Source organism: Canis lupus, chromosome 18, assembly GCF_011100685.1.
Source record: "Canis lupus familiaris isolate Mischka breed German Shepherd chromosome 18, alternate assembly UU_Cfam_GSD_1.0, whole genome shotgun sequence".
Taxonomy (NCBI): domain Eukaryota; kingdom Metazoa; phylum Chordata; class Mammalia; order Carnivora; family Canidae; genus Canis; species Canis lupus.
Window position 1 is genome coordinate 10,130,776 of NC_049239.1, and position 19,762 is coordinate 10,150,537.

The 19,762-nt window shown below is 42.9% G+C and overlaps 1 protein-coding gene and 1 pseudogene across 2 annotated transcripts in view; one reads left to right on the plus strand and one right to left on the minus strand.

Annotated features, from left to right (window-relative positions):
• Positions 1–2,048: 2,048 nt before the first annotated feature.
• Positions 2,049–19,762, minus strand: part of RALA (RAS like proto-oncogene A) — a 73,147-nt gene continuing 55,433 nt past the window's right edge. For both annotated transcript variants that reach the window (XM_038562663.1, XM_038562664.1), the window contains exons 2-5: positions 18,600–18,755; positions 16,326–16,534; positions 10,600–10,774; positions 2,049–4,055 (exon numbers count right to left, since the gene is read on the minus strand). In XM_038562663.1, the coding sequence (XP_038418591.1) occupies positions 3,933–4,055; positions 10,600–10,774; positions 16,326–16,534; positions 18,600–18,713 (621 nt within the window). In that variant the 5' untranslated portion in view covers positions 18,714–18,755 and the 3' untranslated portion in view covers positions 2,049–3,932. The remainder of the gene's footprint in view (positions 4,056–10,599; positions 10,775–16,325; positions 16,535–18,599; positions 18,756–19,762) is intronic.
• LOC111089997 lies at positions 4,064–4,858 on the plus strand (annotated as a pseudogene).

Below are 19,762 nucleotides of genomic sequence, written 5' to 3' on the forward strand. Positions count from 1 at the left end.
CAGGGTTGAGGGGCGCCTGTCTCTGGCAACCAGGCTGCGCCCCAGCGCCCGGCCGGCTCACAGGCAGCCCGAGCGGTCCCGTCCAGGACGCTCGTCAATCAGCACGCGTGGCCCCGGCCCGGGAAGCCTGGGGGTGGGGGCGGGGGTGGGGGGCTCCCACCTTCGTGCGGCCGCCGAGCCTGCCCTCTGCTCCTCACCCTGCCCCCCTTCCGCCCCCTGCGCCCCAGGGCCGCCACCTGGGGCTTTGGGGCCCCGACACGGGACCTCACTGCTCTTTGGCGGTTCCTTCGTCTGCAAAGTAGGGGGTAATGATGGCACCGGCCTCATGGGAGGAATATGAAATTCCAACACGTATAGCCGGTGTCTGGCATAGAGGATGCGCGGTTTGCTATCATAACATTATTTTTTTAAGTAGGCTCCATACCCAACGCGGGGCTCGAACCCACGACCCTGAGACCAAGACCTGAGCTTCGGTCAAGAGTCGGATGCTCCAGAGTCAGATGCTCCACCAACAGAGCCACCCAGGCGCCCCTTATTGTTGTGATTGTTTTACCTGTTGACAATCAAGAAATAGGGGGTGTAGCCCAGAGTAAGGAGCCCTGATCTTTTTTTTTTTTTTTTTTTTTTGACTTCCCCTCCTTCCGCAAGGGGCAGAGCTCCTTTCTGCAGCATGGGTCTCCGGAATGGCACTGGTGCCTGTCCCTCCCCTGCTGCGTTCCCAGCAGCGCCCGTGCCCACGAGGTGGACACACTATGTACGAAAAGCACGCAGGAAACCCTCTATTTACCCGCCGATCCTGACTTCCCAAGTCAGCGGCTAAAGGAGGCTTCAACCACTGGATTCAATCCAAAGGATTACCTCGACTACCTCGACAACCTCGCAGGCGCTTTTGGTAAACACTTCGAGGCTTTTATTCTACAGGTAGTGATACAAGGTTGCCAAATACATTTTACGTTCTTGTTGCACAATTTTGAGACATGACGCTCTGATTTAGGACCGGAACTTAACCTGACCTTTATTTGGTGTACATTTAGCATCATGCCCCATACTGGTGTTAAAAGTGGGCCCAGGGGCTCAGTCGGCTAAGCGTTCAACTCTTCTTGGTTTGGGCTCAGGCCATGATCTAGGGTTGTCGGATTGAGCCCCATGTTGGGCTCCAGGCTTAGCGGGGAGTCTGCTTCTCTCCCTTTGCCCCCCATCCCACTCGTGTGCTTGTGCTCTCTCCCCCCCGCCAAAGAAATACTTTAAAAAAGATGGGTCCAGCGAGGGAGGTTAAAACTACATCAGTTATAACTTACATGTGCTTATGAATTAAGAAATTAAGATCAACTGGATTTTGCAAGGCAGTGCTGAGTCAGTACGGGGCCAATCGGTTCTAACCCAGGCTGGCTGACAGCTTATATACCATTTCCCACCGGACATGCGACGCCAGACAGAATGAATGATTTGAAGCTTGATGAAATGACAGCAGGGTGGGGACTCCTGCCACAATCTGGAAATTAAATGATACATGAGGATCATTCTGATTAGAAGGTGCATATAAAACCGTCACCTAGCCATTCGGGACTTTGGGAGTATTCTGAAAGTACAGCACACACCGTGACCTTCGGGACCACCCAGGGTATCTCCCACGTAATTGTGCAATAGGATTTGCCTGCTTCTGAGCCTGGGCTGCCGCTGACCAATGATGCTGCTGTCTAGGAAATCTGGGGTTACACAAAAGCAAACCCTAAACTGAGAGCTCGAGATTTAGTGTTTGTTTGTTTGTTTTTTAAGATTTTATTTATTTGACAGAGACAGAGAAAGCGCACAAGCAGAGGCAGAGGGAGAGGGAGAAGCAGACTCCCTGCTGAGCGGGGAGCCGGATACGGGGCTCGATCCCAGGACCCCGAGATCATGCCCTGAGCCGAAGGCAGATGCATAACTGACTGAGCCACCAGGAGCCCTGAGATTTAGCAGTTTTAAGACCTCTGGTCAGGGTGCCCAGGTTGATAAAGCTGAACGCTACATGTTATATATATTATAGACATCAAGTAACACCACAAGCATTTAAAAAAAAGGAAGTTTATTGGTCTTTAAATGGCTCAAATTGCAAATAAACCAATCGGGTAGTGGCATCAGCCTAAGACATGTGATGCATCTTTGTCAGTTGGCTTCATAGCACCTCAGTACCCAGGAGAGGAAAGGTCTCAGAGCGAAGTCACAATGTTAGTGGTTAGGACCCCTGGTTAAATAAGACTGCAATGAGTACACGTGGAGATCGCTGGGCCCGCCGGGCCAGTGTTACATCGGCAACTTTAATTCTGCACATGGCATAGCCTATGAAAAAATACGAAATGAAAGATGTACATCTCAAACCCTTTAAGGACAAATATTTAACATGACAAGTCAGATGTAATATCTAAAGAGCTGAGAGTTCCTAAAAAGCCTATTTTTGTTAACTTTACGTACACACCTGTTACCTGGAATGCCTGAACACACCTTTGACTTGTGGAAATTAGGACTGAGCGAAAAGAAAGACGAACTTTGTTGAATCAACTGCCTTAGTCCCAGTCCGAAGAAGAAAAGAAACCTCTTGACAGTGGTGTATTTCCCATTGAAACTACGTCCCCGAATAGCATGCTAGAATTTTCCCAGTGGGCACACCACACAATAGCGACACAAGCTAACTTCTGGCCTGCGTGTGCCACACGTGCTTTCCGCACTACACTCAGGCTGCCCGCCGGCTGTTAACTCTAGGGAACCGTGCTCTGGCGTTCTTCATTATGAACGCGGACCAGAGAGACTCCCGAGCACTCCCCGAGCCCAACTGCAGCCTCCTGAGCGCACACTGAGAAATGGCCAGGTGGCAAGCACCCAGGCTTTCCCCAAGTGTTCCAGTGCAAAGGGCCTCGGCTCTAGTGACGTTCTCCGTGTGCCCCGTTCCGGAGAGACCAACGACCTCACACAGGCTCACCACTTGTGGAAGGGATTTCCAGGGACCGGCGTCTTAAAGAAAAACGGGCTCACTGAAACAGAACTGTGCTGAATCCTCACAGTCTAAAATTATCTTACAAGTAGATGCTGGCCCTTCATTTCACACTACCTTACAGTTAATTAAAAGCAATCAAGGAGCTCTGGAACATTACTTTCAAGAACCAGAGTATGGCACACATTTTAAATTTTGGACAGACTCCTAGCAGACAGGTTATTTTTCAAGAATCTTCTATACAAAAGTTGTACTTCATACCAAGCAAGCATTCTCTCACCAGGACACACGCGGCGACAGGCCCCCGGCACCAGTGAGGACACACCCAGAATGATGTCACCGGGTATTTTTCGGTTTCTAAATTAAGGCATATTCAAAAATTTCCATGTACAAGTTTACACCACTTTTCTACGTTAATCACCAGGTAATTAATGCAGGTTCACAGATGAATTACTCTCAATTTAACTATATGCAACAATCATGCCAATAACTTTTCTTCTATGTTTTGCATAACAATGGTTAAAAAAAGTGGTACAGTTTAACTACCATGTTCACAATTGTCATTTTTCAAGGCAGTAGAAGACCAAGACATTTTAAAATGATATAAAATTTAAGCTTTATAATAAACCAGAGGAAGTAGCCTTTCCTCCCATTCCCCCCACCCCGTCTCAGCTCTAACAGTTCCAGAAAGACTGCCCGCAAAACACAAGCCCACACGCTACATTCGGGACTGCAATAAATGTAGGCAATTATGAAAGAAGTTGAACTTTGCTTCTTGGTGAAGCCACATTAATTTCTTTTTTAAGTGAATTTGACTTTCAGTGCAGTTCCAATTCATGCTTTTAGTGATACATAACAATTTCCAAATTGTTAAAGTAATTTCAGTCAATTGAGCCTTCGATGGCAATGCTTATAAATTATATTTATTAGTATGGTCAAGATAAGAAAGGAGTTTGGGCTTTGATTATAAAATGCAACATCTTTCTCTGATTCTCTTGGCTAAACTTTTCCTCTTCTTTTTTCCATTCTTTTCTTTGCTGTCTTCCATCTTTCTGGCTCGAATTTCTCTCATTAAATCAAAAAATACCTAGAAAGAAGAAAACAGGGTAAATAAAACCAACATATCAAATGAGCTTGGTACTTCTTGGAACCAAAGCAGCAAACCTTGGAAATAAGCTAAGAATGACGACTTAAGGGTTCCTGTTTGGGGAGCACAAGGAGAAGATGACACAAAACCAGAGAGACTCGGTGGGAGGGGGCCGGCGGGGAAGGATCGCCGTTGAGATCCCGCCCGGCCCCCACTCAGTCCCACCCGGTCCGCCCGGCTCAGCCATGATCAAGGCGATCCTCAGCTTCAACAACCACGGGAAGCCACGGCTCTCCAAGTCCTACCAGCCGACAGTGAAGATACACAACAGCACATCAGCAGGGAGACATTCCATTTGGTAGCTAAGAGGGATGGAAATGTTTGTAATTTCCTAGACGGAGGACTGTTAATCGGAGGATCTGACAACAAACTGATGTATAGACATTATGCAACATTGTATTTTGTCTTCTGTGTGGATTATTCAGAAAGTGAACTTGGCATTTTAGATCTAATTCAAGTCTTTGTGGAAATATTAGACAAGTGTTTTGAAAATGTGAACTGGATTTAATTTTCCATGTGATAAGGTTCACAATATTATTGCAGAAATGGTGATGGGGGGAAATGGTATTGGAGACCAACATGAATGAGACTGTTACACAAATTGATGCACAAAATAAACTGGAGAAATCTGAGGCTGGCTTAGCGGGAGCTCCAGCAGTGCTGTATCAGCTGTAAAGAATATGAATCTTCCTGAGATCCCAAGAAATATTAACATTGGTGACATCAGTATAAAAGCGCCAAACCTGGCCTCTTTTAAATAAAACATTAAAAAGGCCACTCCCAGGTAAAATCCAGGGGGAAAAGTCATCTAAGTTTACCATGCACTTGTTTACCAAAAATAAGAGGAAGAGAGTCTTAACTTTTGCTCTGGATTTAAGTCAAGGTACTGTATAAAAGTTGTGTAAAATCAGTATGGAAGTTCAATGTTGCTTTTCTTGCTCAGTGATTTTGAAGAAATTGAGTAGTTCCAGTGTGATATTTCTCTTTCTTTTCTAAACCGCATTCCTGTGCCCACCTGAAAGCATGCCTCTATGTATTGGCTATTACAGTATTTCAAACAGTGCTTGAGACATTTCTTTAAATTATGTACAATCTACAATATTGGTGTATTCTATGGATCACAAGTGCAGCATCCCATAATCCTTTTGTTGTCACGGTTGTCACAACCAAATATGTATTGCATGAAAACATTATGACCTTTCCTCCTAGTTTAAATAAACTCCAAGGTAACTGGACTTCTAAAGTACCTTTCTACTATTTGCCTGATATCTACTTTAGCAATAATTTTTTTACGACCCTCTGACTCAAGAAAGTAAATAAAAGTATATTTTATCACTGTTAAAAACAAACAAACAAACAAACAAACAAGCAAACAAACAAACCCCAGAGACTCCTTCCCCAAGGTACTGGGAAAACTGGGAACTTCCCTGTATTGCACTTTTCGGTAAAATTGTTCCCATCATTAACCTAATCTTCCCATTCCAATTTTCAGGGGGAAAAAAAAAAAAAAAAAGACCAAAGCCCTACAAATGATGATAGCTCCAAAGTTAAAGCTCAGTGGATTCCATCTGAGTAACTTACAACGAATGAATGTATTTTACTAATTCACATTTAAAAGTAATTAATTTAATAAAATTTATAGTTAATAACTATAGTTTACATATAGATATACATATAATATCTAGTTAATAACTTGACTTGCTTTTCTTCAGCTCCATTTTTAGAAACAAAGCTAAGGAAAACAAGTGCTTCCTTTATCATTTTGATACCAGATGCGAAGAAAACAATTTCTTTCAACATATCTGAGAATTTATCAATTCTGATGCCTAGAAACTGGCAAATGAGAGATATTCGCATAATCATTTAAAAATTACTAGTGTAACAACTCAAAAGTTAAATGTCAGTAACAAATGTCTGAGGGCAGACAGGTCTACAGGGACGTGGGCTCACACTGCTCAGTCATGAGTGTGTGTGTGTGCGATGCCTGGAAGAGTGACTTTCATGGGTTACACTCTAAAATTCTGAATTTAAAAAAATTGTTATAATTTCTATTTTATTTTTCTCATAAGCATGAAATAAGATGTGACATCACACCGATGTATTAAGAACTCACTCAACTGAAATCAGAGATTTAAAAAACTCTAGTTAGCTTGTGCATTGTTGAGTGTTGTAAGTAAGCAAACGTATGCTATGGAACGGCTGCTGGGCCTTTTCAAACATTCCTCCAGCTGTCTAAAGGAAACACTAACTGGAAAAGAGAGGTGCTATCAAGGATAGCAGAGAACTACCTGCATGTGTGCTGAACAGGAGTTATGTGGATTTGCCTGCATTTGAAATGGAAACAATGAAATGATAAACCAAACACCAATATTATTTTCAGGATGAAGAGAACAGGGGACACGGAACAATGAGGCATCTCTGAATATACCTCGTCATACAACTTCTACTTTGGAAATGTAAATGTTTTACAGCTTAAAAAACGAAAATAAACACAAAAAAGCAGCTGCCCAAAACTGAAAGTCAAACTAAAACAAGACTAACTACATGTTCGTAGTTATATACAAGATATATACAAGTATATATACAAGAATAAAAAATAAAACCTCAACAAAAAAACAAAACAAGAAAAATCTTAAACTTCACTTTGTAATTTAGTGGTTGATAGTAACAGTGGTATTACTCTTTTGGAAGAATTTTATATATACGCTGCAGGATAGTGTATGAGCAATTATGTGGGTTAGGAATGACGATTTTCAGTGTAAGAGAGAAGATACATCTTTCTTATATCTAAGTAAGATATAAAGTCAAAGAGGTAGAGAATCCTGAATGCTAAAACTGAATTAGCAGTAACAGTATGATCTCATGATTTGTTTTCTTTCAATCATACGCATTTCCCAGCACTTCACTGAAAGGCCATGAAGCAATGACAACCCAACAGCAGTAAGCACATTAGTCCTCAGGCTGTTGCTGCTAAACACCATTCCTCCCAAGAGAACCAGTGTTCCTTAGATAAACGGCTGATTCCTGATCTGAAGCAAGAAACAGAAAGTAAATCAGAAGGCAAGGAAACTATTGGGGGGGAAAAAAGGCAAGGAAGCAACCAGAGACTAATGGCTTAAGTCAAACGGACACAGGACCAACACACAAACGGGTGTGAATGGTTAGAACAGGGAAAAACTGAGCAAAGCAAGCCCACAGAGAGTGCAGGAGACTGAAACACATGGGTAACACGACCCCTGGGGTCTCTGCCCTCACTCCTTGCATCTTGGCTTCCCTGAGGCGATTTTAGAATGTCTGTGCTTGGAGTGCACAGCTGGCCAGCTCGGGCGGAAAGCTTCCAAACTAGCTACATATAGTATCAGAGGACTTGCTTGTGGCTTCCTGATGCACACAGATCACTATGGAGTGAACTTCAGAAGGTTTTTTTTAAAGTAGGCTCCACACCCAGGATGGAGCCCATCACTGGGCTTGATCTCATGACCCTGAGATCACGACCTGAGCTGAAATCAAGAGTTGGACGCCCGAACAACTGCACCACCCAAGCGCCTGTTATAAAATTTAAAAAGCAAACTACAGAAATGGATGATCTTCATACACAGAAATATTTTATATATATACAACATATATGTGTGTATTTATATAAATAAATGTACTATATATAAAAATCCTATTTATACAGGGAAACACAAGCAAACACAAACTTTCCCTTAGACTCTATATATTGGTCTTTAAATGCAGATAAACGTCTGGAAAGACATACTTAAGTTAGTAGTGGTTACCTTAAAGGAAGGGGAGTGGAGTGGAATTTGGGTGAAGAGTGACTCACATTTTCTCCTTGCTACGAATTTCTCTTATACAATAAGCAGGTGTTCACATTTTTAATGACAAAAAAAATTAAAAATACAGTACATTTCTTCTAAAATTCTTTTCCCAACATAAAATTGGCTCTTTATGTAATAAATCATATTCTCGTTTTTGACATCTACTTGTTCAATGTCTTTCCATTCCTCCAAGGTGTTCCTTAAAAATTAAGAGCAATCTTGGAGTTATGCATTAAAGAGCCAGGACATTTAGCCAGAAGGCCACTAACAAGGTCATGAAGTGAACCTGGCACCCAGTGAGTCTAAAAGCAGGTTTGCCAGGTGGACCCTTGCTTCTGGGTGACTCCCCTGTGACAGGCATGGCCTCTGAGACAGGCGAGGCCCTGGCTGGACCACTCAGATGATCATGAAGCTTTTTACAGGGTGGACTCAAAATCTGCCTCTGAAACTTCGATGTGATGGTCTATTTGGAATCCAGATGAGGACACGGCATGAGCCCTTAATGTCTCGTAGGGGAGTTGAGCATTTATTTTCTGTGACAAAACAAGATACTACCCAATATAATAGAAGGAGACAATATTAACACTCACTACCCCAGAAAACTTGTACCAGGCTTTCATAGTGGGTGACGTACGCCCTGGGAGATACCACAGGTACTCCAACTGTTGTGTGTTGTAAATAGTCGGGAGATGACACAGGCACTTGAGTCGGCCACACCCAGAACCAGCAGATGCCATCACAGGCCTTTTGAACTTGAATTGGGTATGTAATCTCTCTGCATCTCAGTTTCCTCATCTAAAAAAGTGAGCATGGGAAGAGTACTTACACCTTACGGGGCTAAAGATACCTGGTTAGTGCTGGCTACAGTGCCTGCATCTTATAAACACAAATGAGTATGTGCTCTTCTAACTATTAACATTATTTCCTTAGCAAGAAACCAAATATAACCTAATTCTAGAAACTGGATAATTGCTGTAAGTTACTTTTATTTAGCCACTGAGGTATTTTATCTGGCATTTACACTCTTCGGGCTGTTGTGGTACGTGAAATGACAGTATTTATAAGCCGCCACATTTAATGTTATTTTGCTTTGGAGAGGTGACCCCTGACTACAGTCTACATTTCCCCAAACTGGCCACAGCAACAACCCCCTTCCCGCTTTTCCAGCACCTTGCCACCCTCATCAGGAAGTGGAGTGGATTCCCCTTCCTCCTGAACCTGGGCGGGACTCTGTGACCACTGCAGTTAACAGGACAACGTGGAAATAATGCTGCATAACTTCCGAGGCTAAGTCATAAAAGGTGATGTGGTTTCTGCCTGGTTCTTCCCTTGTGACGCTTGCCCCTGGCGCTCACCGTGCCACCCTGCTACAGGGACGGGTTTTTGTTTGTTTTTGTTTTTTAAAGATTTTATTTATTTATTAATGACAGACAGAGAAAGAGAGAGAGGCAGAGACACAGGCAGAGGGAGAAGCAGGCTCCATGCAGGGAGCCCAACATGGGACTCGATCCCGGGTCCCCAGGATCACGCCCTGGGCTGAAGGCAGCGCTAAACTGCTGAGCCACCTGGGCTCAGCATGACGCCTAAAGCACGACACGTGGAGAAGGTCCCATGGTGAGGAACGGAGGAGTCCCTGGACAACAGCCAGCATCAACTGGCTGACTCAGACACGTGTGAACAGTCTTGTGAACCTAAGCGGAGACGCTTCCAGCTGAGGCACCAGATACTGTGGAGCAGAGACAAGCCACCTCCACTGGGACCCGTCCAAATTCTTGGCCCAGTGGTTCTCAGAGCATAGTAAACGGTGGTCTGCTCGTGACACAGCCAGAGTAACCAAAATAGCCTATACCCAGCCCTGCCCTCGCCAGGGCCGCAGTCTGCACCACTGGGGAGCTTGCAGAAAATGCAAATTCTCAGCTCCCACTCATAGCACATGAATCAAAATCTCTGCGGGTAAGACCCAGGAATCCGTGTCCGTGAAGTCTCAGAGACAATTCTACAGCTAGAGTTGAGAGGCACTCGGCACAGCCTAGATGCCGGGGGCTGGCAAAGGCCCCATTGCAGGGCTCAGGGAGCCTGCCCCTGCCTCAGCTGATGGGCAGTCTTCTGGAAGATGTGCGTCTCCGACAGGAGGATGAAATAACGCACCTGGGCTGGCTCCTAGAGAGGAGGCAGGACTCAGGGAAGGGCCACCTGAATGAAGGCGGAAGATGGGATAGAGGAAAAAACAGGGTGGGGAGTGGAAGCGTAGTAATAGATTTCGAAGCCCTCTTCTCTGGGGCTCCTGTCTTGGGAGGCACCTTTACTTCGGAGAACCGGCATGGGGTTGGGCAGGTGTTAGCTCAGAGGACTTCTACCACGCCTTTTAAATTATCCAGCCGATCAGGATTAAGAAAAAAATTTTTAAAAAGGCAGGGATTCAGGTCAGAATCCTGTCAGCACGAGGAAAAAAGTCTCATGTTTCGGTGTCTCTCGGGAACCTGAGGACAAGGTGAAGTAGGAAATTCCTCATGTGCTGCACTGGAGCATTCAGGGCGGATACAAATCAGCACATGCTAAATCACCATTTGCAAGTTTCACAAATCTCTAGACACAGTGGAGCTGAGACAAAGCGAATCAACTTATTATTAACATGATGTGCAGTAAGGAGGGCCACCCTTTACCTTGTCAACATTAGCTCGGGTTTTCGCAGATGTTTCCACATAGTTAACATTCCACTGGTCAGCTCTGGTTTTTGCCTCTTCTACAGAAACCTGCCTTTTATCTTCTAAGTCTGATTTGTTACCAACCAGCAGAAATGGAACATTCTCATCTTCTTTTACTCTTAAAATCTGCTCCCTGGACAAGAGAAAATAAGAAAGAAATATTAAAATTACCCCATGTTATACTAACAAAATAACAAAACCCATCTGCAATTAGCATTTGTTTACATGTTTCTTTACAATAGCAACTAGCTCATGCATGGTAGGAAATGAGCCACGCTTCCTCCTTATTCCACCATCGATCACCTGAATTACATACTCACTTCACAGATGAAGGAAATATGCACTAGCGAGGAGAACATAAATACGGCAGTAGAGGCACAAAACCCAGTGTCAAATGCAACTTTCTCTGAATGCTTCTTAAAAATCAACTTCTACTGGAAGGATGGTTTTAGATGTGTAGGACAGTCGCAAAGACGCTAGAGTTCCCATACCCTCGCACCCAAGTTCCCCTTACAGGCAACATCTTACGTTAGTGTGGTACATTTATCACAACTAATGAGCCACTCTTGAGACGTCTTTATTAATTGAAGTTCGAATTTTATTCCAATGTTCTTAGTTTTTACCTAATGTCCTCTCCCTGTTCCAGGATCCTGTCCAGGATCCCGCATGACATTTAGTCATCACATCTCCTCAGATTCCACGTGGTTCTGACAGTTCCCAGACCTCCTTTGTTTCTGATGACCTTGACAGTTTTGAGACATGCTGGGCAGCTACTTTGTAGAAAACCTCTCAGTTGGGATTTGGCTGATGTTTCTCTCATGATTAAACTGGGGTCACAGGATTGGGGGAGGATTGCCTCATATCACCGGTCCCACTAAATGTTTCTAAAAACTCCACACAGGCCAGACATCTCTCGAGTACAGATGTTGTTTATTATTATTATTATTATTATTATTATTATTATTATTATTATTTAAGATTTTATTTACTTATTCATGAGAGACAGAGAGACAGGGAGAGGCAGAGACACAGGCAGAGGGAGAAGCAGGCTCCATGCAGGGAGCTCAATATGGGACTCGATCCCGGGACTCCAGGATCAGGCCCTGGGCTGAAGGCAGCACTAAACTGCTGAGTCACCCGGGCTGCCCAGATGTTGTGTTTAGAGAGAAGTTATGGGCCATCACCAGTTTTAAAGGTGTCATGGTTCTCGGCCCTTCCCAGTCATGTGACTCTGGGCAAAAATGCTTCTTTGCCCTGGTCTCCTCACATGGAAAATGGGGCTAACCACAGAACCTTCTTCAGCCAGGTGCTATGAGGATGAAATGTAAAGTACCTAGACTTGTGTCTGGCACACAGTGAATCCTCAACGAATGATAGTTGCTCTTAGTGATTGCTGGAAAAAGACCTTTTCTTCCAAAATCAACACTCTCTGGCTATCTTACTGACGCCCCTCCTTTGAAATTATTAAGGGATTTGAAACTACAGGAACAATATTTTAGACTAAGAGAAAAGGAGATGAGTAATGGGGTTATTAGCATGACAGATTAGCAGAGGACACGGACTTTGCAGCGATCTCTCGTGATGTTTGAGACGGAATACGAATCTTTGCCAAGCCTTAATCTCACATTTGTCTATTCTGTGCTTCCTTGACAGCATTGCCTGAATACCACCACCACCTCCACTGCTGCTAGCATTTTACTGAGTGCTCGCAATGGCCATGGGCTTTAAATGTCACTAACTGCACGCGTTATGTTATGCACCACTAAGAAAAACTGCTGCCAGTCATAATGAAAGATGTTCTACTAGAAGACATGGGCCTGATTTTAAGAGATGATAAGATGTAAAAGAATGTGTGTTTTAGAATCTATGAAATTCGCTAGTATCCAGCTCGTCTTGTTTATCTTGTTCACTGAGAGCAGCGCCTGGTGCGTGGTGAGCACTGTGTATTAGGCAGTGTTATTTTTAGTATTCCTTCATTCACCTGGTTACCAATGTTGTCGTAAACATTCCAACAGACTCAGCGCTTATAGGCAGCTGTCTGGACCTGAATTCCTAGTTTTCTAGCATGAGCAGATTATGGACCACACAGTCACCTCCATCTTTCACTGATCTGTACTTACCTTAACCACCCTATGAGGAAGGAACCAGGTCAGCTGGGCCCAGGAACTGGGGGACGTGTGCTAAGCTGTACAGGACAGGAGGGCTGTGATGTTTTCCTCCACTCATGTGACCTCTTGCAAAGACCATGGCCACACCACCATTACTCCTATTAAATTTACGTGTTTGTGAAGAGGACATTGGCCAGTCATAATCTTTTTCCAGTGTTGGTGACAACAATGTGCTGTTACCTTCTTTTTTTTTTTTTTTTTTAATTTTTATTTATTTATGATAGTCACAGAGAGAGAGAGAGAGAGAGGCAGAGACACAGGCAGAGGGAGAAGCAGGCTCCATGCACTCCATGCACCGGGAGCCTGATGTGGGATTCGATCCCGGGTCTCCAGGATCGTGCCCTGGGCCAAAGGCAGGTGCCAAACCGCTGCGCCACCCAGGGATCCCTGTGCTGTTACCTTCTTAACCAGGTTCCTTTGTGATCAACAGCCTCAACGAAGATGTCAACAATAGACTTACGACTTGATCTCACTAACTACCAGAGACTGACTGGTTTCTTTGACTCTAGTACTTCTGGTCATATGTATACATAGTCATTAATTTATTTCTTAGTAAATACCTACTAGGTTTTCTGCATCAGGGGCTTCAGGAAGACCAATACTTCCTGTTACTGTGTGATGAATGCTACCACAAATATGGCCGTGGAAAGCCCATGGACTTCCTAGGTTCAGGGATGAGAAGACATTATTTCTTAGAGTGAATTAGTTGGTTTTAATTAGCTACCTTTCTGGATGTCAGAGAAAGGCAATGCTAGTCTTCATTCACATTTTACTTAATGTGATGCTCCCTTTAAATAGAATTTAAAGGTAACTATAGAATTTTAGAATAGGAAAGTACCTTTACAAACTGGTCCAACTTCTTCATTTTTGACATGCGAACTAAAAAAAATAAGAGAGTTTTCTAACATTTCTTTCTTTCTTTTTTTTTTTTAATTTTATTTACTTATTTGAGAGAGAGCCAGCGTGAGAGAGTACAAAAGCAGGGTGAGGGGCAGAGGGAGAAGCAGGCTCCCCGCTGAGCAGGGAGCCTGATGTGGGGCCCCATCTCAGTATCCTGGGATCATGACCTGAGCCGAAGGCCAATGTTTAACCTACTGAGCCACCTAGGTGTGCCTCTAATGTTTCTATCAAACGTTTTTATCAAATGTTTACTAAGCATGCCCTGTATGATACATGCCAGGAACTGTGCCAAATATGGGTACTAGAGATACTTGGCTAAGAAACAGGTCCTGCTCTCAAGAGTTTTCCCCTTGTCAGAAAAAGCACACAAATCAAGGTGATTCTGAGAGGGTAGTAAGTGTGCTAGTGGTGCTGTTGCAAGCGTACCGCTCACGCAGATGAGGAAACGGGGGCTCTGCCTCGGTGATGGGAGGCCCAGGAAGGCTCAAGAGAGGCCCTGCCACTGGTGCTACACCCTGTGGGCGAGACCGCATGGTGTGTAACCATTCAGATGGTCTCAAAAATGTTTTCCTGTTGCTGCTGAGTCACTGGGACTATTTTTATTTATGGGAAGGGGAACACGTCGGAGGTACAATAGAAGAGTAATGAATGATTCATTTATTTTCTGTCACAGCAGTGCCTAAGATTCTTACTCTTGGTGGAAAAATATTCCCTTGAGATACCACTTTGTCTTTGGCAACTATGGTGACAACATTTATCCCATTACCTAGACCAGGACTTGCTGCATAACAAACACTCAGTTATTTGCTAAATGAGTGAATAAGCACCGACATTTAAATTAACTTTCAACATGTCTCCCAAGATTATAAGTTACCAGGGCCTGCCACCCTTTGCACTTTATCATATATGAAACTCTTTCCTTAGAGAAACCAACAAAATTAATTTTATAAATTAATCTGCATTTTAAAAGTTTCTCAATGACTTTTGTTTTTTCTACAAAGAATGCTCTTTTAAATTCCTTCAGTTCTGGGACTTTCAAGTATATGTGAAAAAGAAGCTTTATATAAAGCCAGGTTCAGTTTTTGCTCAACCTCCAGAAAACTTCTTTCCTTGTCTGTGGAAATCCTTCTTATCCTTCCGGCTCACCTATGTTACAAAAGCCTCCTGGATCCCTGTAATGAGCACTGTCTACATCTCCTACTCTGTTACTACCTTGCTCTTGGTTTTATGGTTTTTACAGCTAGGCTGTATCAATCTTTAAAAGATACACTACAGGGGTGCCTGGGTGGCTCAGTGGTTGAGCGCCTGCCTTTGGCCCACGGTGTGATCCTAGGGTCCTGAGATCAAGTCCCACATCCGGCTCCCTGCATGGAGGAGCCTGCTTCTCCCTCTGCTTATGTCTCTGCCTCTCTCTCTCCCTGTCTTTCATGAATAAATAAATAAAATCTTTAAAAAAAGAAAAAGATACACTACATGCTCGCTTCTTTTGCATCCCTCATACCAAGGCAAACTTGAAACAAACAAACAAACAAATATATATATAATTAAAAAATACTTTTTTGGGGGGGGGACCTGGGTGACTTGGTCAGTTGAGTGTCCAACTTGGTTTCAGCTCAGATCATGATCTCAGAGTTGTCAAATCAAGCCCCGCACTGGGCTCCATGCTTAGTGCAGTCTGCTTGGGAGTCTCCCTCTGCCCCTCCCCCTGCTCACACTCTCTCTAAAATAAGTAAATAAAATCTTAAAAAAAAGGGATACTTTTGATTACACACGTAATATTTGAGACTATTCAAGAACTTATTTTTGCTGTATTTCTCTTAGAACCTCTCTCCCCTTTACCAACTGCACCCCTGCAAACCACATGGATGACAGATTTTGATTAAGCAAATGGTAAGATATAAAAAATACTATATAACACAACCTCGTGTGCCAATCTATGGTATTATTTCTATTAAAAGAAATCAGGGGTGCCTGGGTGGCTCAGTTGGTTAAGTGGCTGCTTTGGGCTCAGGTCACGGTCTCAGGGTCCTGGGATTGAGTCCTGCATCCAGCTCCCTGCTCAGAAGGGAGTCTGCTTCTCCCTCTTCCTCTGCCCCTTCCCCTGCTTGTGCTCTCCCTCACTCTCAAATAAATAAATAAAATCTTAAAGGAAAAATCAGTGTGTGCTGTCAGGGGATCTGTGTTGTGAGGAGGATGGCGATGTGCCTGCTGAACATTACACAGGGGCTGTGAAACTGGTGACTAACACAGAAAGATCTACAATCTGGGTCAGAGCTCTATGATGTGATCCAAATGTCAACCATTACGGCAGCAGTAGTATTATACTGCAAAGAGAAATACTTCAGAAATGTATAAGAGACCTTTGGTACTGAGGCTCACAAACTCACGCTCCAATACAGCTGGCATTGCGACAGCTATAAGATTACTCGAGGTATTCCGAGTATCTGAGTCTAAGTACACCGTGGGTGGAGTCACAGACTGCCATCAAAGACGGAATAAGCACAACTACACACAGGGTGAAAGACTAACAAGTAACAAGCTCTAGTTGTCCACTTGTTTCTGGGGACGACACCACTGCATGGTATGCTGGTGCAAAGGCATGAGTCCCTGCCATACCTGAAGTCGGCTGTGGCTGCAAAGGATTCCATTTCTGTAATAGAGAAGACACAGAGGAAACCCTCCCCACTCCGAAAGTAGTTGTCTCTAATTGCAGCATAATCCTCCTGCCCAGCTGTATCCAAGATATCGATCTGTACTTCCTCCCCATCCAGCACTACCTTCTTCCGATAGCTGTCTGCTTTGGTAGGCTCATAGTCCTCCACAAACTAGAAGAGAGGAAATATAGATTCATGTGAAGTTGCCAAAACAGTACAGAGAGGTCCCATGTACTCTTCCTTCAGCTTTCCCCAATGGTAAAAATTACACTATTCTATATTTCATTTTAGATAATTTGGTGGCTTCCACTTTTATAAAAAGCAAGGGTTGAATGATGAAGTCTAGATTGTTTACAGCTTGAAAACTGTGCCTTTCCCTTCCTGAAAACACCACACCTGCAAAAGTGATTATTTGTGTATTTAATCAAATATATAACAACTCCTTTCAATGTGATTCTCTATATAAATTTTCATGCCAGAATTGTAGAAATAACTTGAAAGTGAGTCAATTGAAAGCTGCTGTGAAATCTCTTCTCTAAAATGAACCAATTCAATAAAGTGGCTTATGCTACTTACTTAGTAGAACAGCAAATCACAAACCTTGAGGTCGCTCTCTACATGCCTCATTTTTTAAACAGTACTATTAAACAACTTTACATTCCTCCATCTATCTTCAACTCTGTAAATCTCACCTTGATATTTTTGATCAGTGTATCATTGCTACCATGTGTGTATGTATACATACTTTTGCATGTTTTTAAAATTAGTTCCTATAAATATTTTCATTTTCCTTATCTGATATTTTCTTATTTATTTGCTCAATGTCCATATCCCCCTACTAGAACATAACCCCTGGGAGCAGGGACCTTGACTATTTTACTCATCACTCTAGCTCCCCGATCTACCTGGTACAGGGAGGATACTCAATATGTAATTATTTAAAAAAAAAAACGAACACAGTGTATTTGTAACCATAAAGGCTACAGAACAGTCTACCCATATTTACATACTAATTTTATAAGTATTACACATGATGATTTAACAAAGACACATATTTTGATACCAGATACTACTGTGAATATTAATATTTATGAATACTAAGTGAGAGCTTAGCCATTTATCACTCATCAGGTATGTGAATAGTCTTACTTTTGACCTCTTCCTTATTGTTAAGAAGGGGCCTGACTAAGCGATTACTTTGAAAGACTATCTATTAAAATGAGTAGTATGGAAAACAGATTGAACACTTAAATCAGCAATTTCATTTCAAGTATCATTTCAATCTTCTTTCTTTCCAAATGTTTTATTATAGTCACCATTGAGCAAGAGAGCTGATTAGATTTAGGCTTTTTTTGTGTGTGCCAAAAATGCTGATGAACAGGCAATGGAAGGAGACAATGGGTGGTAAGATCTGCAGGATTTGTTATCAGGAGACCAGGCTTTGGTTACTCATTAGAGATCACTCCTCTTGGGCAGGCTGAGAAAACTCTCTGAGGTCCTGTTTTCTCATCTGTAAAATGGGGATATCACCTACCATGCAGGATTGTTTGGAGGATTAAGTAAAAAAGAGTAACCATAAAACCTTGCTTCTCTATTGGAAGGAAGAATTGAGAATAAATGCTTAAACCAGATTATCAACTCTTAAATTATTTAGGCTTGACAAAAGTCTTCTGGGGAAAGAATATATTGCTGTATATAGGCTATGACCTTAACTCTGGGCGGTAAAGTCTGATATAAATACAGGCACACAAATCTGTAACCTTCTCTTAATTATATTTTAGGGACACAGCTTTTTACCTAATGGTGAGTGTAGTGCCATGCCAGATACTACTGATTTTTTCACTATTATTAAAATCATTACTGTTAAAGTTACTACAGGACACCTTATTATGCTAACTTTAAGTCTCGATTAGATACTATATCTACCACTTCTATTAATTCAAGATGGGAACCTCCATTAAACATTTGAAATGAAAAAGCCAAAAAGTTAGATTGCTTAAAAATAGGTACCGTTTCCAGTTTTATTTTGTTTTTAAAGTGTAAGTTCTTAAGGATCTTGAGTTATTGATTTGTTAAGTCAAGATGTGTACAAATGCTGGCTCTAAATTTAAAAATGGGAAATACAATGAGTAGCTTTCAAGGATTCAGGTATACATTTAAAAGAGCACCAAAACTAAACTACTGAAATACTCTCTACAGCCCGAACTTTGATACCCATTATAAAACCGGCACTTACCTCATCATACATGAACTGTAGAGTCAGTGCGGACTTGCCCACACCACCACTGCCCACCATGATGACTTTGTGTAAGGCCAAAGAATTCTGACCCTTGGGCTTGTTTGCAGCCATCTTGTGTCACAGAGTGATTTTCAGCAAAGGATGAAGAAGAACCTAGAAAGAATGAAAAACTAAGTACCAGCCAGTACAATCTTCTTCAGAGTTCCAAGTGTAGGAAAGAGATACAGTGTCCTTGGGCTTCAAGATACTAGTTTTCATTTTCATAAAATCATTGTGGCGATTTTAAACAGAGAGCAAAGTATGCTCATTTAGAGGAAGAACAACTTATCAGAGAACACCATGACGATACAAGTATACAAGTCAAGGGCATTTCTCCTATAACAGCTAGCTTTCAGTAATGAGCTGTGACCCAAAGTGAAGATTTCCCAATGCAACCACATGCAGACAATAATGGAGTATTCAATGTATTTGAACAGAATCACACAGATTATGAAAACAGTCTCAACAATCACTTTGTTCTCACATTAACCTTTATGGGCAATAATAAAAGAGACAGTTCTTCTAATTCTAGTAAGAAATAACTGATTCCCCTGCACCCTGCCCTCCTCCAAAAAAGGTTGCTGATTGAAAGGTTCGCTCACTGTCAGTTTATAAATGAAGAAATCTCATCCCAGGAACTTGGCAGTAGAATTACAGACAGAATCCAATGCTGTCTATCACACCTCCCATGGGACATCATGGAATGGAGGGCCAACCTAACTTAAATACCTGGATCCTGCATGCCCTCATTTTCTTCAGAACATGCGTCTGTTTACCACTTTTACATGCTCCATGTGGGAAGACCAGGTTCCTCCAGAAGCTGGAGTGCCGCCGTGTGCCAAGGGCACCCAGGACCAGGCCTTAGAAAGAGGCCGTAAGGTGGTAGCAGCCAGCCTGTGTGCAGCCCGAGCTAGGAGACTTTCTGTTATTAGAGGTTTGAGGGGGTTGGGTTGCAGCAGCCTTTCCTCCCGGCATCTTCTGACTATTTGGTCACAGCACAGCTTTCCCAAACTGCAGCTCCTGGAAACCACATCTCATCCTGCCTGCCTCTCTGTCCTGTGCCAATGTCTCCCAGCTCGGCTGCATCGGGCTCTCACCCGGCCTCCTGTAGTCCTTCACGT